The sequence below is a fragment of the Salvelinus namaycush genome, chromosome 12 (genome assembly GCF_016432855.1).
Source record: "Salvelinus namaycush isolate Seneca chromosome 12, SaNama_1.0, whole genome shotgun sequence".
Taxonomy (NCBI): Eukaryota; Metazoa; Chordata; class Actinopteri; order Salmoniformes; family Salmonidae; genus Salvelinus; species Salvelinus namaycush.
In genome coordinates this window covers 30,512,114-30,539,646 of record NC_052318.1, presented here as the reverse complement: position 1 = coordinate 30,539,646, position 27,533 = coordinate 30,512,114, and the positions used below count along the sequence as shown (strand labels likewise).

Below are 27,533 nucleotides of genomic sequence, written 5' to 3'. Positions count from 1 at the left end.
ATGCTGTGAATCCAAGAAATAAATGATCAATGAGTCGTGACTGTGACAAATGCCTGTGACCACACAGTGGCGCTGGTTAATCTCCCCTATCCTCCAACCTACCAGCAAGGGCCACAATGCAATGCAAGTATTGATGTATTTTGCCTGGGGGAGGGGGAGGGGCTGAAAGATCAGTCAGTCACAGTTAACATTAGGACCCAAGCCTCAGGATGTCACAGAGAGAGACAGAGAGATAGAGAGAGAGAAAAAGAGAGAAAATATGCACAGAAATGTACACATCTCCCCCCGTCTCTCTTGTTCAGCACTGTCTGGTGTCGTAGGGTAAAGTTAGGAGGGGGGGGGGGGGCTTTAGATGGTTGAATGCCAGTCCACTCCTCCACTCAGCGGGGATCATTTGCTCTTCCCTGACGTGCTGGAGCCCCCTGCCCCTCCCTCTGCCCTCTCACCCGTCTCCGACGTGTCTGCTTTCTCTGAGCCTTCTCCCGTCTTCTTGGACCCCTCTCCCTTCTCAGACCTCTCTTTCTCTGACCTCTCCTCCTCCTCCACCTCTCCTCCCATCTCAGACCTCTCTGACCTGGCGTCTGCGTCGCCCTCAGACTTCTCCTTCCTCTCCGAGCGGTCGGGATCTGTGGACGAGGTGGTGGGCTTGTCCCACTTGGCAATCTCCTCGTGTTCAGTTATACTGGTGGTGATGTTAGTGACCCAAGCCTTCAGGTCCTCCTGCAAAAGTGCACCCAGAGACATGATATTGTCAGGGTTTCCACAAAACCAAGAAGCAGGACCAGTAATTTAATCAATCAAATGTGTTTTTTAAAGTCCTTTTTTACATCAGCAGTTGTCACAAAGTGCTTTACGGTTACCTGGCCTAGACCCCAAAGAACAAGCAAAGCCAAGCGAAAGCACAGTGGTCAGGAAAAACTCCCTAGAAGGAAAGAACCTACTGTAGGAAGAAACCTAGAGAGGAACTCTGCTCAGAGGGGTGGCCTATCTAGCTCTCTAATGGGAATAAAACATTGATGTTAAGACATTAAATGAAACATTCAATTTCATCACAGGCATTCTTACCTCATCCTTTGCATGGAAAATATAGTCATTGCCATCATTTTTCCTGTTGGAGAAGAAAGGAGAGAGACATTGTTACTGGAAGTACCAAGAGTCTATCCTCTGGTCACTCAAATGTTTTAAGGTGAAGAAAATGATTATATGCTAAAATAAGGAATAAGGTGGAGTAAAAAAATATCCTCTTCATCAAGCCATACTTGATAACGAAGACATTTTTCTTCTTCTTGTATCCTATGGTGCTATCACATATACAGACGCTCAGGTCGAGTGGGGTTTCTTCATTGTAAGGTGTGGTGGTGCTCTTGGCGTCCTTGTAGAAAGTGATCCCTCCCTTTGACAACACGCAATACAAATTCACCCAGGACTTACTGCAAAACAAGAACAAGAACAGCTTGTTGGGCAACTGCTTATGCACGTTTCTACTTTCTTCCAAAGTGAACTCATAGTGTGTCAATATGTGTGTCATAGTGTGTCAATAGAGTACTGTATATACACATATTATTTTGTGATCTAGCTACATTAACCTTTTAACTTTTGTCTGCGTGGTGTGTGGTGTGTGTAACTGAGTCGGTGGACGCCCACCTGCTGGGACTCTTCTGGTGGCCCTCAAAGTCGTGTTTGCGGTACAGGAAGCCTTCGTTATGGGCAGTGTGTGAGGGCGGCAGAAGTTGTGCCGGACTCTGGGCCGGAGCCGAGCGAGAGCGTCGCTTCTCCTCAGGCTCTTTGGGACGGGGTCTCCTGCGGGGTTTGGGGCGGTCTCGGGCGCGCGGGCGCTCGTAGGTCACAGGTGCTGAGAGGCTGCTGGTGGGGCGGTACGTCTCCCCTCGAGCCTGGAACAAACAGGAGAGAGGTGTGTCATTCAGAAATCCGAAAAGCAGGCCTGTGTGGCCTCACAAACAATCTTCATTATACAAAAACAAAATACGAAATACTGTTAAATACTGTACATGTGAAATAACTTACTTGTGCTGCCTCTCTCTCCTGGGCCTGCTCCACAATCTCAGCCATGGTGGTGGCTCTCTTCTCTCTGCAATGACACAGTTTCTGCCATGAGTCACCCAAACAGGGAATATAATCAATACTCTACATTCCAAATCAATGGTTTTGGATCATGGTGGACAGTGCAAATTGTAATAACTGTTTTTGTAATGAGCTTGTTAAATGAGTTTCCACAAACAAACAGCACAGTGAAGAACTGCTGAGGTTATGACCAGGCAGTCCTGGACTCACGTTGAGCGCTTGTCGGAGCCTTCCTTGGCTGACTCCATGTCGCTGGAGTCGTCCTGCCTCGGTGTCCTCGCCTTCCCACTGCCCTCCTGCTCGCTGGACGACTGCCTCTCCAGGCGTCGCCTATAGCGCTCCTGGCGCACAATCATTGGCAGCTCGTTGAGCCGCGCCTGAATCTCCTGTTCGCTGGAGGTCTGCCGACCTAGCTTGTACTCCCTCTCCCGCCGCAGGTGGTCCATCTGGGGGTCTGAGCGGCTGCCGCGGGGGTCCCTCTGGAGCCTGCCGTGGAGGAGATCCAGGCCAGACTCTGGCCCGATCATGTCCACCATGGGGATGTCCCCAAACTGTTCCCTCTGCGCCCTGCTGGCCTCCAGGAGGGGGTTGACAGCTTTTTGCATGTGGTTGATCCTGGGCTGCATGCAGTCAGCTTTCAGATGCTGCCACGCATATGCCATTTTGGGGTCCATGACCCCACCACTTTGAGGCAGATAGCTAGAACTACCCATACCCCCAACACTTTGCGCAAGGTAGCCTGAACTACCCATACTCCCACTACCTTGGTGTTGTGCAAGGTAGCCAGTACTTCCCATACCCCCACTACTTTGATTTTGCCCAAGGTAGCCTGAGCTACCAATACCAACACTGTTTTGATTTTGTGCAAGGTAGCCTGAGCTACCCATACCCCCACTACTTTGATTTTGCGGGAAGTAGCCTGAACTACCCATACCCCCACTACTTTGATTTTGAGGCAGGTAGCCTGGACTACCCATACCTCCACTACTTTGATTTTGAGGCAGGTAGCCTGGACTACCCATACCCCCACTACTTTGATTTTGCGGCAGGTAGCCTGGACTACCCATACCCCCAATACTTAGATTTTGTGGCAGGTAGCCTGGACTACCCATACACCCACTGCTTTGATTTTGAGGTAGGTAGCCTGGACCACACATACCCCCACTGCTTTGGTTTTGAGGTAGGTAGCCTGGACTAACCATACCCCCACTGCTTTGATGGTTCAGTCCAAGGTAGCCAGAACTATCCACTGGCGGGGGGCCAGTCTGATGGTTCCCTCCAAGGTAACTAGAGCTGCTGTCCACTCCTCCACCGCCCGGATGGTTCAGTCCAGGGTAGTTGGAACTCTCCAATCCCCCGCTGATGCTCTGATGGTCCAGTCCATGGTAACCAGAGCCATTTATGACAGGAGCGTAGCTGGCTATGGTAGAACCCAACCTTTGGGCTGCAGAGGAGGCAGAGGCAGACATCTCCAGACTGGTCTGCTTGGGCCTGGGCTCAATATGCACCTGGACCGTCTGTCTCAGCAGAGTTGAGGTAGCAAGAGGAACGGTCGGAGTGAGACAGGATGATGGGAACATCCTCCGACTGGAGAGTGGCATTGGGGAAGGCTTGCTGCTCTGTTCTTCTCTCAGCTTCTCTGCCTGAGAGAAGAGATTGAAGTGAACTGCAACCTCAAATGTAACAGTAAAACAACTAGCAAGTTTACTGCACATGTACTGCAAAGACGTGTCCTATAAATTATTGAATCAAATATCTAATTAAACCCTTGTTTAACAAAATCCTAATGGATATGTTAGACAACAGACATAAGTAAATCCTTAAGTAGACTGTCTGTATCTATCTAAAGAAAGGCTTACATTGGAGAGCTGTCTCAGTGAGCTGAAGCGCTCCTTCCAGGTGGCTGCAGCATTGCGGAAGGCCTCGTGGCGGAGGATGAGTTGCTCCACCTCATCAGTCTGGGCCTGGGCATCTCCTCCAGCCCCCCCAGCCACCCTAGAGGAGGAGCTGGAGCTAATCAGGGGCTCCTTGGCCTTCAGCCAGGCCTCCGCCTTCACCGTCTCCTGGGCATACTGGAACTGATCCTTCTCTGAAGGAAAGAAGAAGAGATAGGCATGCTTAACTCGATATTCCTTATTATAACAAAGTCTTTGAACATTGACGATGTTCATATACTGTACACATTTATGCTGCATGGGCATGAATGGGTCTTCCATTGACATAAGTTAATGATTTACATGAAAGTCTGAGTTTGGCGTGGTTATCTCAGCTCTGAATCGGCTAGGTCTTGTGTTGATGTTGTATCAGATGTATTTGATGGCTGTACTGTTCTGTAAAGTGTAATCTACACACTTAGAAAATATGTTTCTTCAGGTCCCCTGTGGGACAGTTGAGCTAACGTAGGCTAATGCGATTAGCATGAGGTTGTAAGTAACAAGAACATTTCCCAGGACATAGACATATCTGATATAACTCCGCTGTCCAATTTACAGTAGCTATTATAGTGAAATAATACCATGCTATTGTTTCAGGAGAGTACACAATTTTGAACATGAAAAGTTATTAATAAACAAATTAGGCACATTTGGGCAGTCTTGATACAACATTTTGAACAGAAATGCAATGGTTCATTGAATCAGTCTAAAACTTTGCACATACACTGCTAAATTGCACCTGGGCTGGAATAATACATTACGGCATTTCGCTTGCATTTCAAAGATAATGGTACAAAAAATATATATATATATTGTTGCTTTATTCTTTGTATTATCTTTTACAAGATCTAATGTGTTATATTCTCCTACATTCCTTTCACATTTCCACAAACTTCAAAGTGTTTCCTTTCAAATGGTACCAAGAAAATGCATATCCTTGCTTCGGGGCCTGAGCTACAGGCAGTTAGATTTGGGTATGTCATTTTAGGCGAACATTTTTAAAAAGGGGCTGATCCTTAAGAGGTGATGGTTCTATTTTGATGGTTCTATTTTGAACCATAATGACTCATCTTTTAGGGATAATTCAAATGTAGGGGCGGTGGCTCATTTGAATATTTTGGGGCGTTGTTTGCGCTAAGCTCTTTCTGTGCAACCGTGAGTGAGAATGTCATTCCAGTTTATCTAATCTGTTGTGTTATGTCATGTCTTACATCAATACTTAAATATGACTATGGACAGTTACGGTGTCTTGTGACTAAATCAGTGGTTCCCAATTCTTTCCTTAGGGTCCCCCAGCTGTTCTATAGCTAGCAAACGTGATTCAACTTGTCAATTAACACAATAATAACACCTATGGAATAGCACTGCTATTTGCAGAGTTAGCTCCAGGTAAATGCACTGGTTATTTGTAGAATCCCAGGAAATGACCTTATGAGAATGGTTCTTTGTAGAAACTTCAAAAAATGGTTCAAAATAGCACCAAAAAGGGTCCACTATGGTAACAAGCCAAATAACCCTTATTTGGTACTATATATAACTATTTATTTTAGTGTGTAGTCTAGTCACGTTGAAACTATTGTTGAAGCCCACACACAAACATAAATATTCATAGTGAAAGCCATGTTGTTCACAAAAAATGTGCAGTGTGAAGATGCCTGCTCTGAGGCACAATCTAAAACCAGTACTCTCGAACACAAGCCCTTCCTTCCTCCATATAAAGATTTCTGCAGTGCTGCCTGAAAGCTGTTTGTGCTCCCTCCACGGTGCCTGCCAGTGTAGTGAGTCACTCACTGCGCTGCAGCTTCTCCTGCTGTTTGTCCCATCTCTCAGAGAGATCCTTCTGCTTAGCCAGGAGCGCATCCAACTTCTCCTTTATCTGTGTCAAGAGGGGGAGAGAGACGGTTGGGGAGCGTTCAAGATCACAACAAATGGAATGCAACGACAATATATTAAAACATTTGAAGTCAGTCTTGACAGGGAATTATATTCATCATCATGTGAGGTTTAAGTGATACACCTCCATTGAAGACAAACCTACACAATATTCATAATATAATATAATATTTTAGTTATTCATTTTTTGTAGTTTTGCAACAGGTTTTAACTAACACAGCATGAGTGAAGTGTGGTTTTGCTGCATACAGTGTGATGTGAAGTGTGGTTTTGCTGCATACAGTGTGATGTGAAGTGTGGTTTTGCTGCATACAGTGTGATGTGAAGTGTGGTTTTGCTGCATACAGTGTGATGTGAAGTGTGGTTTTGCTGTATACAGTGTGATGTGAAGTGTGGTTTTGCTGCATACAGTGTGATGTGAAGTGTGGTTTTGCTGCATACAGTGTGATGTGAAGTGTGGTTTTGCTGCATACAGTGTGATGTGAAGTGTGGTTTTGCTGCATACAGTGTGATGTGAAGTGTGGTTTTGCTGCATACAGTGTGATGTGAAGTGTGGTTTTGCTGCATACAGTGTGATGTGAAGTGTGGTTTTGCTGCATACAGTGTGATGTGAAGTGTGGTTTTGCTGCCTAACCAGCTGGCACATTGGTTCCTTGGAAGTTGTGGGAACGTATGTTTTTAGTTTCACATTAGTTGTGGGAATGAAGCCATAAGTTTCCCGACCGGTAAAACAGAATACTTTTTAAACATACTGAGAACAGAAGTGAACGTTTTGCCTGTTCTGGAAACATTTATGTTTAGGTTGCAGGGAGGTTCTGAAAATGTTTTACTTTGGTTCCTTGAAAGTTTTCCTGGGAGGTTATATTAAGGCTTTGAGAACGTTATTCGGAGGGTTTTTAATAACTTCCTTAAAACTTTCACTGAATGTTTTAATAAGACTTTTAATAACACTGCTAGCTTATTTTGGGTTAACATTTTTGAACTCCAAGCACAGATAAGACACATGGAAATTCATTTACTTATCCTTTAATCATACGAACACATTTATTTTGTTATTGTTCCACGGCATCAGTGAGATTCAAACCAATAATCTTCTGTTCTCCATACATGGAATTAGTCCATTGCGCCACCAGGATGGAGCTAGCTATAACATGTTTTTTTTGTTGTTGTTGTGTTCTACACCCTTTTTCTCCCAACTTTCATGATACCCATTTGCGATCCAATTACTCCCCTAACCCAGACAACGCTGGGCCAAGTGTGCGCCGCCCTATGGGACTCCCGGTCATGGCCGGTTGTGACACAGCCTGGGATTGAACCCGGGTCTGTAGTGACACCTAAAGCACAGCGATGTAGTGCCTTGGGTTACTGCGCCACTTGGACGGCTGTGCAATGTTTTTGTACGTCTACTCAAACAGGGTGCAGCCAACACACCTGAACACACTTAATAAAGATGCACTATGGAGAAATCGCAAAAAGTTACATATAACAGCTTTAACATGATATAGTTTTGTTGATGCTTAGAACAGAATGTATATGTTTTTAACTAACATTCTTAGAACTTCATCTGAGCATTACTAACATTTTCTTGTGGTTTTTATGTAAAGTTTTCTTAACGCTCTTAGAACAATTTGAGAACATGACTTTAATTAGAACCATGAGGAAACCGGCAGGAAACGTTATGCTGAAGTACTGAAATTCCCACAAAAGAAAGTTGTTCTCTGAACTATTTGAGAACATTCCCAATGTCAAACCAGTTGGAGAACATTTCATTACCAAACTGTAAATTAAATGTAACCATGTTTGAACTTTTAGGAAATATTCTGTTAAAATAATGAAATACCAAGAAAATATTAATTTTTTTGTCAAGTCCCTTAAATGTGCTGAGAATGTTCCAAAGCCAAGCAACTATCCTGCACCATTCCCTGAAAGTTGTGGGAAGGTTGTATGAAAAAACCACATAGGACAACCACGCTGTCACCAAGCTCTAAGAAACATATGGTTCTCAGAACATTTTGTGCTAGGTGGGTACAGTGTGTAATGAGGTTTTGCTGCATACATTGTGATGTGAAGTGTGGTTTGGATCCATACAGTGTGATGTGAAGTGTGGTTTGGATCCATACAGTGTGATGTGAAGTGTGGTTTGGATCCATACAGTGTGATGTGAAGTGTGGTTTGGATCCATACAGTGTGATGTGAAGTGTGGTTTGGATCCATACAGTGTGATGTGATGTGCGGTTTTGGTGCATACAGATTCAGTGTAATGTGGTTTTGCTGTATACTTATGTAGGTGAAGTTATATGTGATGCTGACCTCCTCAGAGGCTGGGTTGCCTGCGGCCAGCAGGATCTTTCCCAGCTCCACACATTGCTGTATTGTCTTCCTACGGCCATCCATCTTGGCTTTCAGCTCACCATGCTGTTTCATCATCACCTCTGCAGAAGACGAGTCCCTGGCGGAAGCCACCCCATAGGACAGCGTCAGACAGGAGGGAAGCACAAAATGCAAATGTCAGAAAAGAAGAGTGAAGAGACGGACCTATTACCATTTTCCCTATATCATACTTTCCAGTATGGTTCTAGCAACTGTATTGTAGATACATACTGTAACCAGGCCTGCGAAGTACAGGTCGGCTCAGCTCAGCTAGTGTGAAAAGAGTATGTGTGAAATGTTAGCCAGGTGCTTGACTAGTGGGTTCTGACAAAGCAGCTAAAGAAAGTAGAGTTAAGTATGTGATGTATCCTTAAATATAAATGAGGACTACTTAAATACTGTAAACAAAAACAACATCTTTTTCCCTTATTTCCCACAACCAAATTAAACTGAATGGCAGATATTAAAAGAAATTAGGTCAAGGTGACGAAGCATTTTATTTTTAAACTAAGTACAGCTTTATTGCATAACATGAATGGGTCTATCTACAGTATGTGCAAGCCAAGAAGGTATTAGATCAACTAGGGGTGCCTGAAATGGTTACTAAAATAGAAGATAACATATCTATACTGAACAAAAATATGAACGCAACATGTAAAGTGTTGGTCCCATGTTTCATCAGCTGAAATAAAAGATCCCAGAAATGTACCATATGCACAAAAAGCTTATTTTTGTGCACAAATGTGTTTACATCCCTGTTAGTGAGCATTTCTCCTTTGCCAAGATAATCCATCCACCTGACAGGTGTGGCATATCAAGAAGCTGATTAAACAGCATGATCATTACAGAAGTGCACCTTGTGCTGGGGACAATAAAAGGCCACTCTAAAATGTGCAGTTTTATCACACAACACAATGCCAGAGATGTCTCAAGTTTTGAGGGAGCGTGCATTTGGCATGCTGACTGCAGGAATGTCCACCAGAGCTGTTGCCAGATAATTTCACATTAATTTCTCTACTATAAGCCGCCTCCAATGTAATTTTTGAGAATTTGGCAGTACGTCCAACTGGCCTCCCAAACACAGTCCATGTGTAACCACAACAGCCCAGGACCTCCACATCCGGCTTCCTCACCTGCGGGATGGTCTGAGACCAGCCACCCGGAGAGCTGAGGAGTATATCTGTCTGTAATAAAGCCCTTTGCGGGGAAAAACTAATTCTGATTGGCTGGGCCTGGCTCCCCAGTAGATGGGCCTGGCTCCCAAGTGGATGGGCCTATGCCCTCCTAGGCCCACCCATGGCTGCGCCCAAGCCTAGTCATGTCAAATCCATAGATTAGTGCCTAATTTATTTATTTCAATTGACTGATTTCCTTATATGAACTGTAACTCGCTGAAACTGTTGCATGTTGCTTTTATATTTTTGTTCAGTATATACATTACAGATGCATTTCCTTTTTATCCTTAAACTAAGAAGAGCCTATTTATCAAGTCAAGTATCAGAGTTATGAGATTATCAAAATGGCTGACAATTAGCATTTAGTTCAGGTAAGGAGACCTTCCATTACTTACCTGGGGTCGTCCCCTCCAATCTGCCCCATGATGCCCTCCATCCACATGAGCTGCTCGCGCACCACCGAGAAGAACTGCACCTTGTCTGTCACCGAGGTGACCTGCACACGACTGGCCTCACAGGAAACCAGTAACTCCTTCCATGCTGACATCACTTCCTGCTCTTTGCTCATGATGGCCTCAGCCTTCTCTCCGGCATAGATGGTCCTCAGCTGGGCCGCATTTTCCTGCAGCTGCCTTACCTGGAATACAACATAGGACATGCCTCTGTCATTTCAAATCATCAACTAATCATGGTTGGTCTTCAGTTTAGAATACAACCAGGTTAATCAGGTGTGCTAGCTAGGGTTGAGGCAAAAGTATGACTCCAGTCATATGGTACATATGGCACACAATATCTTTCATCTTTGCCACTGTGTCCATATTGGTATTCTATTTACTGCGCTGTGTATCTTGGGGTTAACATCTATAACATCCTCATGCCCTCCAGGAGCATTACTTATTTGAGTGAATGGTGTTAGAGGAGAGCCAAAGTGCATTGACAGTCCTCTAAGGTCAGAGGGGGACATTTCACCAAATCACCTCATCTACACTCACCTGTGGACCCCAGGAAGAGTAGCTGCTGCTATCACAACAGCTAATGGGGATCCTAATCAAATACCAATACCTGTGAGACGAGCAGCTGGAGGGCGTGCTCGAAGGAGAGCATGAGCCTCTGCAGGGTGGCAGGGTTGGCGATGCTGGCTTGGCACGCCCTCACCTCTGGCAACTGCCTCATCTTCCCCGCAGTCTGAGCCAAGACCTACAGCACAGCACAACACAGGACAGACAGCATCATCATCACAAGACCCTCACAAATACAACCTCACACCCGGGATATTCACAAATCTAAGTGTCTACACTGTCTACCAGCACCTCCAACCACTATGATGTTTGATGTAATCTAATATAAATCCAGCCGAACCGTACTAGTGTTTCTCCCACCATTGTACAGGCAGGTCAGGTCTCCCTGCCTAGCTATGTTTCCCTCTGCTTATTGAAAATACTCTTGGGGAACCTAGAAAATAATCTTGGAGAAACACTGAGCTGTACCTCTTTGCAGTCGGTGAAGAACTTGTGCAGCTGGTGTGATGCTGCCAGCATCTGTCTTCGGGTCTCCATGAGCTCCAGTAGGTCGGCCCATGACTCGTTCAGTCCGTCCTTCCACTCAGCTATGGTGGCCGCGTCCGTGTGGCCACAGTCTATCATCTCATTCACCATCTTATTCACCTGCTCCATCCTCTGCTGGCCTATGCTGTTGGTCTCTGAGCAGAACTTGGTGAATTTTTCCTGTAGCATCTGTGAGAGAGAGAGACCAGAATAAGCTTGGGACCAGAGTTATAGAGGTCAGGTATCGTATTTCACATTTCCATTCCATTTGTCATTTCTATTGCACTTTATTTTGTGTCATTCAGTTGTGTTTTTATGGTGCACTTTGCTGAAACACTCAACTACTCACAACAATTATGTTTATTGAATAAACACATGACAATGTAATTCGCCAGGGACTGATTGTGACCATCCATCGTCGATTGATTGATTCATTGCCTGATTGATTGATTGATAGATAGACTGACCGTGACATGCTCCAGGTCTTGACCCAGCTCAGTGGAGCTGGCAACGGCCTCCCTCTCAGTGATCCACTTCTCTAACTCCTCCACCTCTCTGTTGAGCTGGTACATCCAGTACTGCTGCTCCAGCTTGGTCTTCCTGTGCTCCACCATGTCCTTCAGAGACACATACAGACGGTCTATGTGGGACTGCTGCTTGGTGATCCCCTCACTGTCAAAGAGAGAGAGGGGGATATTGAGAGGGAAACTGACACAGTAGACAGTAAAATAACAGATCATTCACTGAAATTTAGTAGCCTATACAAACTGAGGCCATTTTATTTTCTGTGTGGTCTATGGTAAAATTCCACCAGTGAATTAGCTGTTGTTTGTGGGTATGAGTTGGAGTATCATTGAAGCATGTGTTTAGATGTAGTTTGAGCCTGGGTGTGACTGTCCGTGCCTGTCTGGGTGCCCAAGCTCCAGCTGTCGCTGACACTGCTGGGAGAGCATGCCCACTGTCTCAGCGTAGTTCTCCAGTGTCGCCTCCAAGGCCAGGTGCTCCTTCAGCAGCTGCAGGGTGCTCTCCTCGTCCTACACAACAGTGACCTCATATTAGGGACAAAATCCAAACCATCAACCATACATGTACATTTTTTTGTAAAAAAAAAAAAACAGGCACATTAGGCAAATCATGGTAAAGGTCCTCCGGGAGCACTGTGGACTAATAACCAACGGGCCAGTCTCATACCCACCCTGCCAGTTCAATCTCATGATACCATGCGTACCGTGCCCTTCTCCTCATTGATGAGGTGCAGTTTCTGGCCTGCCAGCCAGGACTCCACCTTGGCTGCCTCGCTGTAGTACTGCTGGGCCTGCAGCACCACATCCAGCATCACAGACCTCCTCTCCGCCTCCAGCCTCAGCACCTCCCACACCTGACGCACATGCCCCGCCCCCTCACGCACAAAGTCAACCTCAGGGGTCCGCAGAGAGGCGATGATCCCCGCCCGGTCCAACACCTCCTCCACCCGTGCTTGGCGCCCCTGCAGATCCCTCTGCAGTGTCTGACGGGCCAATAAGAACCAGGGGTCATGTTTAGCTGGGTAAAAACGGCTCAAAACAGAGTGAAATTGGAAGGCATTATCTGAATTTGTCCAATAAGAGCTCACATTTTTGCTTTCCTTTATAAAAATGTGTGGCGGTGTGTCCTGTTGTGTGGGGACTGTAGTTAGGTCTGAGATGAGCAGGGATAGTTATTGAGTTTATGCTGTGCTGTGAAGAGATAGTGTTGTGTGCTCATATAGAGGTCATCTGTCTCTCACCTGGTTGATCTTGACATGCTGCTGAACACTCTGCAGGTTGTTGCCGTAATCCTTAGAGGAGGCCAGAGGAAGCCGCTCCTGGATCCACAGCTATAACAAATCATCAAACTGTGGTCAGTGACAGTCTGTACATACCTATCTCATTGAGAGGAGACCCTGATGGTTTAATTGATAAAGAATGGGAGACATCGTCAACCTTTGACCACAGAACATAAGAACTATTTAGAAAAGCATATTAAAGACCTTAAGAGGCTATAGGACAGAAAATAACAGAATAGATGGAGAGATAAAGGTGGAGAGAGGGAGAGAGGGAAAGATGCCACGGAGAGAGGGAAGTATATTGTGCATGTGGAGGTGTCACCGGCTGGAGCGCCCTTATGTACAGTACCAGTCAAACGTTTAGAAACACCTACTCATTCAAGGGTTTTTCTTTATTTTTTACTATTTTTTACATTGTAGAATAATAGTGAAGACATCAAAACTATGAAATAACACATATGGAATAATGTAGTAACCAAAAAAGTGTTAGAAGTAATCAAAATATATTTTATATTTGAGATTCTTCAAAGTAGCCACCCTTTGCCTTGATGACAGCTTTGCACTCTCTTGGCATTCTCTCAACCAGCTTCACCTGGAATGCTTTTCCAAAAGTCTTGAAGGAGTTCCCACATATGCTGAGCACTTGTTGGCTGTTTTTCCTTCACTCTTTGGTCAAACTCATCCCAAACCATCTCAATTGTTTGAGCTGTTCTTGCCATAATATGGACTTGATCTTTTACCACATCTTCTGTATACCACCCCTACCTTGTCACAACACAACTGATTGGCTCAAACACATTAAGAAGGAAAGAAATTCCACAAGTGAACTTTTAACAAGGCACACCTGTTAATTGAAATGTATTCCAGGTGACTACCTAATGAAGCTGGTTGAGAGAATGCCAAGAGTGTGCAAAGCTGTCATCAAGGTAAAGGGTGGCTACTTTGAAGAATCTCAAATATAACATATATTTTGATTTGTTTAACACTTTTTTGGTTACTACATGATGTGTTATTTCATAGTTTTGATGTCTTCACTATTATTCTACAAAGTAGAAAATAGTTAAAAAAATAAAGAAAAACCCTTGAATGAGTAGGTGTGTCCAAACTTTTGACTCGTATGTAATAAATTAAAAAAATTGTCAAATAAATTAAATCAATCAACATAGGGAAAGAAAGGCTAGAGGCACCAGGGAGTGATGAAGTGTGTCAGTCACTCACTATCTCTTCCTCCAGGTCCTGGGCGACCTGGTGCATCTCTTTGGAGGCCAGCAGGATGCGTCGCCTCTCCTTCAGGGGCTCGATGAGGCGCACGATGCGGGTCTCTACTACGGCTGGCTGCTCGCCCCCTTCTCCCTCCCCACCCTTCACCAGGCTGCCTCGCTGGGGGAGGCACACCCCCTGGAGGGACCCTAGTTCCCCAACGTCCTTGTACAAGTTCCCCATCTGAGACTGAGGGAGGCCAGCCAGGGGGAAAGAGGAGGTCACGTTAGGAATAGATGATGAGAGACTGATGCCCAAACACACAGCACATGGGTTTGAACAGCACTTTGAGCTATTTTCTTGTGTGTGTTGTGTTTCAATGTTATGCAATGTAATGGATTAGCTGGCTTTAAGAACAAACTATACGGTGCATTCTTTCATGTCGACAACCAGCCTAGTGTCTGATGGCAGGGAACTTGGCATGTAAAAGTCAACAACAACGGCTTCTATAGCATTAACAGACATTTGAATTTGAAATATTACATAAATTAATATAAAATGAGTTGAAATGTGTTGTCACAAAATAACTGCCATAGCAAAAATCATGAAAAGCAACCTATAACAATAAATTGACACCTGAAATTTATGCAGCTGCTCGTTGAATGTGGGTAGGTGATGAGCCTGCTCCAGCTGGGGGGGCTGTTTCTCCAGGCCAGAGAGCTGGTGGTCCAGGTCTGAGTAGCTCTTCACCACCGGCTCTGGCTTGTTGTTCTCAAACAGAGCCCGGGCCTTGGCCTTGGTGGTGCTCTCCAGGTCCGTCCAGCACTCCCTGATCTCCTCCAGCTTCTGCTGCACCACCGAACGCAGCTCAGGCTTCTCATCGATCAGCTCCTGGCCCTCCTGAAGGCACATATAGGGGAAGAGGAGAGAGAACAGTGGTTACATATATACCCTACCAAAGTTATTTTCTTAGTTTAGCTTGTCCTAAGTATGGCCACTTACATGGCCAACAATTAATTTAATGTTTGAATAGTTAAATATAAGCTGAGGAAGTTCAGGTGACATGCTGTATTATCGTATACCATTGTCGTAACTGTAAAGCTGCTCTGCTGCTGATACTGTGATAACCTCAAACTCATATGTTAAATCAAGCAATGAACAGTTATATTTCTCAACTGAGAGATGTAAGGCTTCCCTCCAACATGTACACTAGTATAATGTCAACTTTCCCTTGGAGGGATGTTACTCACTAGCTGTGCTGATTGTTTCCTCATTTAGTACAGTGTCCTGAAAATCTCTCAAATACAGGCTACACAATCTCCATACAATATTACTATTTTGTGCATAATGCCAGAAAATATCAAATGATTAAACCCAAGCCAAATAAGATCAGTTCTTACTAACAAAGCATAGTGTGAAATGTGCAAGATGACTGCAGCAGATTGAAGCATAGACAATGTTTCATGTCTCTCTGCCTATGCATAAGTGACTTGACCATCCGTCATATCAAACTAATGTTTATCATGGCCATTTTTTTTTTTAACTTGACCTTAATTTAACTAGGCTTGTCAGTTAAGAACAAATTCTTATTTTACAATGACGGCCTACCCCGGCCAAACCCTCCCCCAACCCGGACGACACTGGGCCAATTGTGCGCCGCCTTATGGGACTCCCGATCATGGCCGTATGTGATACAGCCTGGGCTTGAACCAGGGTCTGTAGTGATGCCTTTAGCACTGAGATGCAGTGTCTTAGACCTCTGCGCCACTCGGGAGCAGAGATTGCACAAAGCTAGGGCAATTTTTGCAATCAGGCTGATTTCAGGTTGCTTTCACATGAATTCCATGGAAATCATCTGTGTCTACACACAAGTCTACAGTGCCTCAATAAAAGGCTAGGGGTCCCAGAGATCCAAAGCATCATCTTTTGAAATCACCACAGAAAGCCACAGCACTGTCTCTGTTTAAAGGTCATGACTCCTAACTAAAAGGTTGTTTCGGGAAAGGGTAAACAAACACCCTTTTATTGACCGCCAATGTTGTGTCTGGTCAAAAACACCTGTTAAGGCAACACCAAGACAACCCCAAATGTCCCATAATATTTTGTTCAAACTCTGGGCTATAACAAGTGTGTGGTTCATTTCTGATCTTCGTCCCTGAATCCATGTTAACTCATGAGCAAAGCCACAATAGCCCTGGCAATGCCAAAAGGCTGGTGCCTTGAATGGCTTTAACTCGCACAGAGGCAGGTGTATAACAAAACCTAGCCCCAGGCTGACCTGAAAGAAATAATGCATGGAAAGCCCTAATACACCTCTGGTCTGTCTGTCTAAGCACAACAGTTCCCTGCATTCACTCGAGGGTTTCTTCTTCTAAATCTTGGGCTTTGTGCATGATGTGAGCTGTACGAGGAGATAGATGTGCAGAGAGAGATCAAAGCTTTTCCTTCTCTGTCTGTCTGTCTGTCTGTCTGTTCGTGTGTGTGTGTGTGTGTGTGTGTGTGTGTGTGTGTGTGTGTGTGTGTGTGTGTGTGTGTGTGTGTGTGTGTGTGTGTGTGTGTGTGTGTGTGTATATACACTGCTCAAAAAAATAAAGGGAACACTAAAATAACACATCCTAGATCTGAATGAATGAAATATTCTTATTAAATACTTTTTTCTTTACATAGTTGAATGTGCTGACAACAAAATCACACAAAAATGATCAATGGAAATCAAATTTATCAACCCATGGAGGTCTGGATTTGGAGTCACACTCAAAATTAAAGTGGAAAACCACACTACAGGCTGATCCAACTTTGATGTAATGTCCTTAAAACAAGTCAAAATGAGGCTCAGTAGTGTGTGTGGCCTCCACGTGCCTGTATGACCTCCCTACAACGCCTGGGCATGCTCCTGATGAGGTGGCGGATGGTCTCCTGAGGGATCTCCTCCCAGACCTGGACTAAAGCATCCGCCAACTCCTGGACAGTCTGTGGTGCAACGTGGCGTTGGTGGATGGAGCGAGACATGATGTCCCAGATGTGCTCAATTGGATTCAGGTCTGGGGAACGGGCGGGCCAGTCCATAGCATCAATGCCTTCCTCTTGCAGGAACTGCTGACACAGTCCAGCCACATGAGGTCTAGCATTGTCTTGCATTAGGAGGAACCCAGGGCCAACCGCACCAGCATATGGTCTCACAAGGGGTCTGAGGATCTCATCTCGGTACCTAATGGCAGTCAGGCTACCTCTGGCGAGCCCATGGAGGGCTGTGCAGCCCCCCAAAGAAATGCCACCCCACACCATGACTGACCCACCGCCAAACCGGTCATTCTGGAGGATGTTGCAGGCAGCAGAACGTTCTCCACGGCGTCTCCAGACTGTCACGTCTGTCACATGTGCTCAGTGTGAACCTGCTTTCATCTGTGAAGAGCACAGGGCGCCAGTGGCGAATTTGCCAATCTTGGTGTTCTCTGGCAAATGCCAAACGTCCTGCACGGTGTTGGGCTGTAAGCACAACCCCCACCTGTGGACGTCGGGCCCTCATACCACCCTCATGGAGTCTGTTTCTGACCGTTTGAGCAGACACATGCACATTTGTGGCCTGCTGGAGGTCATTTTGCAGGGCTCTGGCAGTGCTCCTCCTTGCACAAAGGCGGAGGTAGCGGTCCTGCTGCTGGGTTGTTGCCCTCCTACGGCCTCCTCCACGTCTCCTGACGTACTGGCTTGTCTCCTGGTAGCGCCTCCATGCTCTGGACACTACGCTGACAGACACAGCAAACCTTCTTGCCACAGCTCGCATTGATGTGCCATCCTGGATGAGCTGCACTACCTGAGCCACTTGTGTGGGTTGTAGACTCCGTCTCATGCTACCACTAGAGTGAAAGCACCGCCAGCATTCAAAAGTGACCAAAACATCAGTCAGGAAGCATAGGAACTGAGAAGTGGTCTGTGGTCACCACCTGCAGAACCACTCCTTTATTGGGGGTGTCTTGCTAATTGCCTATAATTTCCACCTGTTGTCTATTCCATTTGCACAACAGCATGTGAAATTTATTGTCAATCAGTGTTGCTTTCTAAGTGGACAGTTTGATTTCACAGAAGTGTGATTGACTTGGAGTTACATTGTGTTGTTTAAGTGTTCCCTTTATTTTTTTGAGCAGTGTATATATATATATATATATATATATATATATGAGGCTCTCTCTGTGGCTCTACTCCAGCTCTCCTGAAATAGATTCTCTAATGCACAGTCTCCTCCCATGCTCCGACTGAGAGGAACAGGAGGTGTTTCCTATGACAAGCGTTCATATCAGACGTTTCCTCATCATCTCTAGTATCAAGGACCACTGAATGTCAGTCAGCCGTATGGAGCCAGAGGAAATTGTGCAGTGAAAATGACATACAGTCCTGTACTGTATACACACGTAGTAGACCTTCATAACCATAAGTGTAGTAGAGACCTGCTTAGTGCAATGTTAGTTTTCAAGAAGAGAAGCCTGAATAGAATTGGTCCTTTATTCTAAATACCCTGCTAAATGAAAATAACTGGTGCTGCTATAGACTATACCTTGCAGGGACATGCATAATAACCCAGAATATAACATATTTCATCCTGTAAATATTGCTGTATGTTTCTCTCCTATATCTTTCTCAGAGATAGCTGGACCTATCCTTTGGCTTTCATAATGCAGTGCTGCATTCCTCCTCTTGGCACAGCCTCTATGCTTAACTGCTGCCATTGCTCAATCCCTCTCTCTCTCTCTCCCTCCCTCTCTCTCCCTCTCTCTCTCTTTTTCTCTGCCACTCTCTCCTCCTCGCATAATGCAGAGCCAGCAGAAAGCAGGCTAGATCTCTCTCCTCTCCCTTGGCTTCACTGACACACAGGGAGAGAGAAGGAAGAAGAGAAATCAGTGTGGGGGGAGGAGAGGAAATGGAGAGGAGAAAGGAGAAAGGAGGACAGAGAGAAAGAAGAAAAGAGGAGAGGGAGGTATGAGTGAGAGGAGAAAGGAGATAGAGAAAAGGAGAGGGGGGATGTGCAGGGCACACACACCTATGTAAATACATTGTATACTGAGAAGCACAATAACAAACACATATGCACACATATTCATAAAATACACAGACATAAAAATACTATATAAACACTCATGCGCTATACAGTGCATTCGGAAAGTATTCAGACCACTGGACTTTTTCCACATTTTGTTACGCAACAGCCTTATTCTAAAATTGATTAAATCATTTCTTTCCCCTCATCAATCTACACACAATACCCCACAATGACAAAGCAAAAACAGGTTTTTAAACATTTTTGCAAATGTACACAAACCCCCCCCCTGAAAATGTGCATTTACATAAGTATTCAGACCCTTTACTCAGTACTTTGTTGAAGCACCTTTGGCAGCGATTACAGCCTTGAGTCTTCTTGGGTATGATGCTACAAGCTTGGCACACCTGTATTTGGGGAATTTCTTCCATTCTTCTCTGCAGATCCTCTCAAGCTCTGTCAGGTTGGATGGGGAGCGTCGCTGCACAGCTATTTTCAGGTCTCTTCAGAGATGTTCGATCGGATTCAAGTCCGGGCTCTGGCTTGGCCACTCAAGGACATTCGGAGACTTGTCCTGAAGCCATTTCTGTGTTGTCTTGGCTCGGTGCTTAGGGTTGTTGTCCTGTTGGAAGGTGAACCTTTGGCCCAGTCTGAGGTCCTGAGCGCTCTGGAGCAGGTTTTCATCAAGGATCTCTCTGTACTTAACTCTGTTCATCTTTCCCTCGATCCCGACTAGTATCCCAGTCTCTGCCACTGAAAAACATCCCCACAGCATAATGCTGCCACCACCATGCTTCACCGTAGGAATGGTGTCAGGTTTCATCCAGAAGTGACGCTTGGTATTCAAGCCAAAGATTTCAATCTTGGTTTCATCAGACCAGTGAATCTTGCTTCTCGTGGTCTGAGAGTCCTTTAGGTGCCTTTTGGCAAACTCCAAGCGGGCTGTCATTTGCCTTTTACTGAGGAGTAGCTTCCGTCTGGCCACTCCACCATAAAGGCCTGATTGGTGGAGTGCTGCAGAGATGGTTGTCCTTCTGGAAGGTTCTCCGATCTCTACAGAGGAACTCTGGAGCTCTGTCAGAGTGGCCATCAGGTTTTTGGTCACGTTCCTGACCAAGGCCCTTCTCCCCCGATTGCTCTGTTTAGCCGGGCGGCCACCTCAAGGAAGAGTCTTAGCAGTTCCAAACTACTTCCATTTAAGAATGATGGAGGCCACTATGTTCTTGGGGACCTTAAATGCTGCATAAATGTTTTAGTACCCTTCCCCAGATCTGTGCCTCGGCACAATCCTGTCTTGGAGCTCTACGGACAATTCCTTCAACCTAATGGCTTGGATTTTGCTCTGACATACACTGTCAACTGTGGGACCTTATATAGACAGGTGTGTGCCTTTCCAAATAATGTCCAATCAATTGAATTTACCACAGGTGGACTCCAACCAAGTTGTAGAAACATCTCAAGGATGATCAATGCAAACAGGATGCACCTGAGCTCAATTTCGAGTCTCATAGCAAAGGGTCTGAATACTTGTGTAAATAAGGTATTTCTATTTGTGGTTTTATGAATTTGAAACAATTTCTAAAAACCTGTTTTCACTATGTCATTATGGGGTATTGTGTGTAGACTGCTGAGGACTTTTTGTTATTTAATCCATTTTAGAGTAAGGCTGTAACGTAACAAAATGTGGAAAAAGTCAAGGGGTCTGAATACTTTCAGAATGCACCGTATGTGTAGCCTATGAAAATCAATAGGCACTCACACTCTCACAAACATGGCATTCACATGGATATGCACACACACGCGTGCCTGCGCACACATACAGACGCACACCCACAATGCCATCAGAGGCCTGGTTTGAATCATTTGCTGTTAATTACCCTATTGGCAGGTATATTGTGATGCTAAACTAATCCATGACATCACCATAACGATACTTTACATACAGCTAGCTAGGTGCAGCTACATGGTTTCTCAAGTGGGTGTGCAGATAGATTCTAGGTACTACTCCGGGCAACCAAAACAACGTGTGACTGACGCAGTTGTAGATTCTGACTAAAAGGCTAGTGCATGGTTAATTTTTCGCTCGCAAAACCAACACCTTAAAAACAGCAACAACAGACCTCAACTGTTATATGTTCACTAGACCGAATCCAAGGACATCAACTGGATGTGATGTGATCCTGTCGTATGCTTTTGTTTGACAGTATCAAGTGTTCCAGAGGGATAGGTGTTTTTGTGTTTACACAGTGTTTTTCTATGTTTACACAGCATTTGACATTGGCAAAGCATTGCCACAAGGTCAGCCTTAAGTAAACCCCAGAGTCCTCTCTTTGTTACAGACAAGCATCCCCACGGGACTGAAGAGGCCTCTACTGAGACAGCCCCACTTCAGAGCTCCGAGCTCAGGCCCAGTCCCAGCTCAGAGCTCCAAGCTGGGACTCAGGCCCATCTGCTGAGTAAGTACTGAGGGAGAGCAGAGGAATTGGCCCGGGGCGGGAACCCTTCCAAAAGGACAGAGAGTTCTCAAATCGCAGCAGAACGCAGCATAATCTTTTCTCCCCGGTCTCTCAGGTAACGAGAGAGGGAGAGGAGGAAGGATAGGTGGGGGCCGATTAAGTGATGTTCTCGAGAGTAGCAAGACACGAGGGTCTCTGAAACACATCTTGCGTGGGGCTAGCAGAGACATAGAGCCCTTGAGAAACCCCGCTAGTCAGCCTTGTGGATACAGTCACCACAGACAGAGCAGACATCTTCTGTGTCCATTCTTTTAATGTACTTTTGTACTGTATCTATCTGGTATCTGGTATGAAAGGCTATACAAATATGCTGATGATTCTGAAGCAGAGCAGGTATCCTTTTTCATTACGTTTCCACTTTGAGCTAGCTGTCATTCTAGCTCGAGCGAGGGCCTCTCTGTGACACCAGTAGACATTTCACAGCCATTTGTAGATGTACTGTATGTACATAATGAACAAATCATACTTAATTGTAAGATGCTTTTATCCAAGATACTATATCTATCACAGGTATTAAATGTATGTCACTAACATCCAATACTGATTATGACTGAGCTATTTTATGCATGTACATATTATACTGTGTCTACTCTACCAACAGACATCCTCACTCCTAAAAATAAACCATTTGAGAACCAGCTCCAATCCTTACTCTACAAGGCAAAGAGGTTTGTCTGTTCTCCAAATATATGTATATCTAAATGTTCCATGACCTTGTGTCCTACTGAACATGGCCCTGGTCTTTCCAAAGATTTTTCAGTGTTGGAGAGATCGCGATTTACCAATGTTTGGTACGGCTGCTCTCTGACTACTTTTATTATTAGTTGGATTGATCAGTTATTTCATGCATTATTTATAATATAATCCAATTTCATTTTACAGCCACATCAAGAATAAACAAAGACATATGCTTTTAAAAAGGCCTAATACCTGGACCCTCTAGAAAACCCATTTGCCTTTGACTGCAGGGCAGAACATTGAGCATCATTGAGCAGCATCAGGCTCATGAAGGGGGGCCTACTATTGCATCGTACACTGGACAAGCAAGATGGCCATGTGAGCATTCTGATACGTATGGTATGGTGAGAGGCTCTCATATCCTCAATAAGACATTCATTCATCACCTCACGTTTAATCTCTGCTATAACATATAACCTCTCAGTGGTATATAATTTTGATTTACACTACCAGTCAAAAGTTTTAGAACACCTATGTGACGTTCTGACCATAGTTCTTTTGTGTTTTCCTTGTTTTAGTGTTGGTCAGGACGTGAGCTGGGTGGGCATTCTATGTTGTGTGTCTAGTTTGTCCGTTTCTATGTATGGCCTGATATGGTTCTCAATCAAAGGCAGGTGTTAGTCATTGTCTCTGATTGGGAACCATATTTAGGTAGCTTGTTTTGTGTTGGGGTTTGTGGGTGGTTGTATTCTGTCTTTGTGTTCTCTGCACCAGATAGGACTGTTTCGGTTTTGCCACGTTTGTTATTTTGTATTGTATAGTGTTCATGTTTATCGTCTTTTTATTAAACATGTTGAACACGAACTACGCTGCGTCTTGGTCCGATCCCTGCTACACCTCCTCTTCAGACGAGGAGGAAGGCTGCCGTTACAACCTACTCATTCAAGGGTTTGTCTGTATTTTTACTATTTTCTACATCTTAGAATAATAGTGAAGATATCAAAACTATGAAATAACTCATATGGAATCATGTAGTAACGATAAAGTGTGAAACAAATTAAAATATATTTTTTTATTTGAGATTCTTCAAATAGCCACCCTCTGCCTTGATGACAGCTTTTGCACACTCTTGGCATTCTCTCAACCAGCTTCACCTGGAATGCTTTTCCAACAGTCTTGAATGAGTTCCCACATATGCTGAGCACTTGTTGGCTGCTTTTCTTTCACTCTACGGTCCGACTCATCCCAAACCATCGGGGGATTGTGGAGGCCAGGTCATCTGATGCAGCACTCCATCAGTCTCCTTCTTGGTAAAATAGCCCTTATTCAGCCTGGAGGTGTGTTGGGTCATTGTCCTGTTGAAAAACAAATGATAGTCGCACTAAGCGCAAACCAGATGGGATGGCGTATCGCTGCAGAATGCTGTGGTAGCCATGCTGGTTAAGTGTGCCTTGAATTCTAAATAAATCACAGACAGTGTCACCAGCAAAGCACCCCCACACCATAACACCTCCTCCTCCATGCTTTACGGTGGGAAATACACATGCGGAGATCATCAGATCACCCACACCGCATCTCACAAAGACGCAGCGGTTGGAACCAAAAATCTCCAATTTGGACTCCAGACCAGAGGACAAATTTCCACCCGTCTAATGTCCATTGCTCGTGTTTCTTGGCCCAAGCAAGTCTCTTCTTATTATTGGTGTCCTTTACTAGCGGTTTCTTTGCAGCAATTCGACCATGAAGGCCTGATTCATGCAGTCTCCTCTGAACAGTTGATGTTGAGATGTCTGTTACTTGAACTCTGTGAAGCATTTATTTGGGCTGCAATCTGAGGTGCAGTTAACCCTAATGAACTTACCCTCTGCAGCAGAAGTAACTCTGGGTCTTCCTTTCCTGTGGCGGTCCTCATGAGAGACAGTTTCATCATAGCGCTTGATGGTTTTTGCGACTGCTATTGAAGAAACTTTCAAAGTTCTTGACATTTTCTGCATTGACTGACCTTCATGTCTTAAAGTAATGATGGACTGTTTCTCTTAGCACATTTGAGCTGTTCTTGCCATAATATGGACTTGGTCTTTTACCAAATAGGGCTATCTTCTGTATAACACAACACAACTGATTGGCTCAAACGCATTAAGAAGTAAAGAAATTGCACAAATGAACTTTTAAGAAGGCACACCTGTTAATTGAAATGCATTTCAGGTGACTCGCTCATGAAGCTGGTTGAGAGAATGCCAAGCATGTGCAAAGCTGTTATCAAGGCAAATTGTGGCTATTTGAAGAATCTCAAATATAAAATATATTTATATTTGTTTAACACATTTTTGGTTACTACATGTTCCATATGTGTTATTTCAGAGTTTTGATGTCTCCACTATTATTCTACAATGTAGAAAATAGTAAAAATAAAGACAAACTCTTGAATGAGTAAGTGTTCTAAAACTTTTGACTGGTAGTGTATATAACATTTGTTATCAATATGCCCTTTTGATATAAAACTTCTGCATTGGGATATATATCAACAAAGCAATTTTCGTAAATTAGAGGTGTTTCAGTTTATCATGCCATAATATTCTACGAAATGTGAGAGCAAAAAGATAAATACCTTGCTGATGAGCTCGATGAATAAATAATTTCAGTAAACCGCTACAATATCAAAACAGATTTACCGGAATAAATTAAATCATTGAAATGAAATCCATTGAAATGTCAATCGTGAAGGTATTCCAACTGAGGTTAAAATCACGTTCTTGCAAGAAAGCACAGGACATTGCAAAAGTCTTCGAAAATTAAAGGTAAGAGTGCTGGGAAATGCATGAAAATAACATACATTTTGATACAATTTTAAGGCTAAGACATCCAGCAGACATTTAAGGCTTTCAAAATGGTGTTATCCACAATAATTAGTTAGCTAGGTCCTACATACAGTAAGTCTATGTTTTCACATCCAATCTATTTTTATTTAGTTTTTTTATTTTACCTTTATTTTAGCAAGGAGTCACCATTGAGACCAGTGTCTCTTTTTGAAGGGAGCCCTGAATATACAATTTCATGGAACAAAAAAATTGAATACAATATAAAACAAGTAAAATACAGCACGACACAATTGCACTGACAAACATAGGAGTATCCAGAGTTAACCAACCCTATGAACTGGTTTGATAACTTGTCATTTTAAATCTTAATAGTGAAGTTAGGTAAGTCGGAAGCTTGTGGAGCAGGGCTTTGTAAACAAAAAGAGCGTAATGATGTGATCTACGTGACTTTAAAGAGGTCCAACCAACCTTTTGGTAAAGAATACAGTAATAAAACTGTCTCCTGTGATAAAACAAAGGGCACTATGAGAAACGGCATGCAGGGGTTTAAGAGTAGAGGCAGTTGCACTTTGATAAATAGTATCACTCTCATCAAGAACAGGTAGATAGGTTCACTGCACAATCTGCTTCCTGCTGACTAGAGAGAGACAAGACCTGTTTTGTAAAAAAAGCCCACTTTAAATCTTAGTTTCTTAACAAGCTCATCCGTATGTTTTTTTTAAACAATAAGTCATTGTCCATCCAAATACCAAGGTATTTGTATGCAGTGACTTGTTCGATTACATGTATCTCTTGATAGGCCTAAATAAACAATAGTGGTCAAGAGAGCATTCAAAAGGGCATGTGGGCTAGATAAGCTAATTCTCACAGTATAGCCTGGCCCTAAATTGAATTACTTGGGGTGAAGACTTTTACAAACTAAAGGTTTCTACATACAGTAGACCTTTTCCTGGAATGGGTAGACTTATTCTAAATCGAGCCCTAGTCCCTGTAGATCTGAAAGGATTGTGTATGGCAGTATTATGTCAATTGCCTCACCTGGCCTTCTGATTGGCTGAGTGCCTTAGGTGTATGGGCTAGGGGTTGATTTGGAATTCCGAGGTAAATCAACTAATTCAAACGTGGAGCACCCACATGAGCCTCCCACCAGGCTTCTCTGCAGCAGTGTGGTTGAAGAACACTTGGATCGGGGTCAGTAGGGCACACAGTAACACCAAGGCTTGTTCTTATTGGACAAGTTCAAGTAGTACCTTCCAGTTTTGAAAATTTTCTCTCTATTGAACCCAACCCAGGTATGGGTTGTCTTCACTGATAAAACAGCACCAGAGAACTGGGATGTCAGCATTTACTGCCTCTCTAGTTACCATACAAACAATTGCATGTTGTACAGTACTACGCTATTAATACAGACTTGTTGGTATATTCATAAAATAAGGCCATGAATGGATTGTATGTTGACAGTAGCACACAGGTCTGATAGATAGCCCACTAACTGTCATGATGTTCACGTTTCATCCAATTATTGATAATAAATGCTTTGAGGAAGAAACACACTGGTAAAATATAATCCAATGTTAGTATGTAGCTATAGCATGGGCAGATGAATAGGCAATAGGAAAAATACATTGCCCAGGGTTTACTGCTTCAGTTATGCAGAAAGCATAACAACAATGCTTTCACGTGTATAACCTTGAACTTGAAATTCAGGATGTCCTAAAGAGAAGCATATAACAATATTTGTTTACAGTTTACTCATGGCTGAGTAATCAAAACGGAGTAATGACAACCCCCCCAATATGCCTAATGTGTCTTGCCGACGTGACCATCCCTTTTACACACACACACACACACACACACACACACACACACACACACACACACACACACACACACACACACACACACACACACACACTATCCTCCCCAAGCACAAACCCTCTCTCAATCATGTGCTCACACTACCCTCCCCCTGCACCTTCCACTCACCTGATCTGTCTGACCTTCCCCCACCTCCCTTCACCTGCTCTCTCTGATCTCCCCGTACCACTCTCTCCACTCACCTGCTCTCACTGACCTCCCCCTACCACCCTCTCCACTCACCTGCTCTCACTGACCTCCCCTTAACACCCTCTCCACTCACCTGCTTTCACTGACCCCCCCCCCCCCCCCCCACCACCCTCTCCCCTCCCCTCTCCATTCACCTGCTCTCTCTGACCTCCCCCCACCACCCTCTCCACTCCCCTCTCCATTCACCTGCTCTCTCTGACCTCCTCCCCCCACCACCCTCTCCCCTGCACTCTCCATTCACCTGCTCTCTCTGACCTCCCCCCACCTCCTTCTCCCCTCTCCTTTCCACTCACCTGCTCTATCTTGGCCAGCCATTCTTTGTTGCGGGCCAGCTCGGCCATGAAGGCCTGGTGCTTCAGCCACTTCCTGTGAAGCTTCTGGGCCTCATCCCGCGCCGTGTCTCGTCCCGCACCCATAAGCAT

General features: G+C 44.4%; 1 protein-coding gene across 1 annotated transcript; it reads right to left on the bottom strand.

Annotated features, from left to right (window-relative positions):
• Nucleotides 1-390: 390 nt before the first annotated feature.
• Nucleotides 391-27,533, bottom strand: sptbn4a (spectrin, beta, non-erythrocytic 4a). The gene is made up of 21 exons (XM_039006074.1): nucleotides 27,405-27,533; nucleotides 14,639-14,902; nucleotides 14,021-14,251; nucleotides 12,764-12,853; nucleotides 12,227-12,505; nucleotides 11,902-12,032; nucleotides 11,466-11,670; nucleotides 10,942-11,187; nucleotides 10,517-10,651; nucleotides 9,850-10,091; nucleotides 8,220-8,358; nucleotides 5,808-5,892; nucleotides 4,091-4,171; nucleotides 3,942-4,057; nucleotides 3,282-3,725; nucleotides 2,293-2,726; nucleotides 2,026-2,089; nucleotides 1,645-1,892; nucleotides 1,260-1,430; nucleotides 1,066-1,108; nucleotides 391-720 (listed from the first exon to the last, which is right to left on the bottom strand). The coding sequence occupies exons 1-21, from the start codon at nucleotides 27,531-27,533 to the stop codon at nucleotides 391-393; spliced, it is 4,107 nt and encodes a 1,368-aa protein (XP_038862002.1).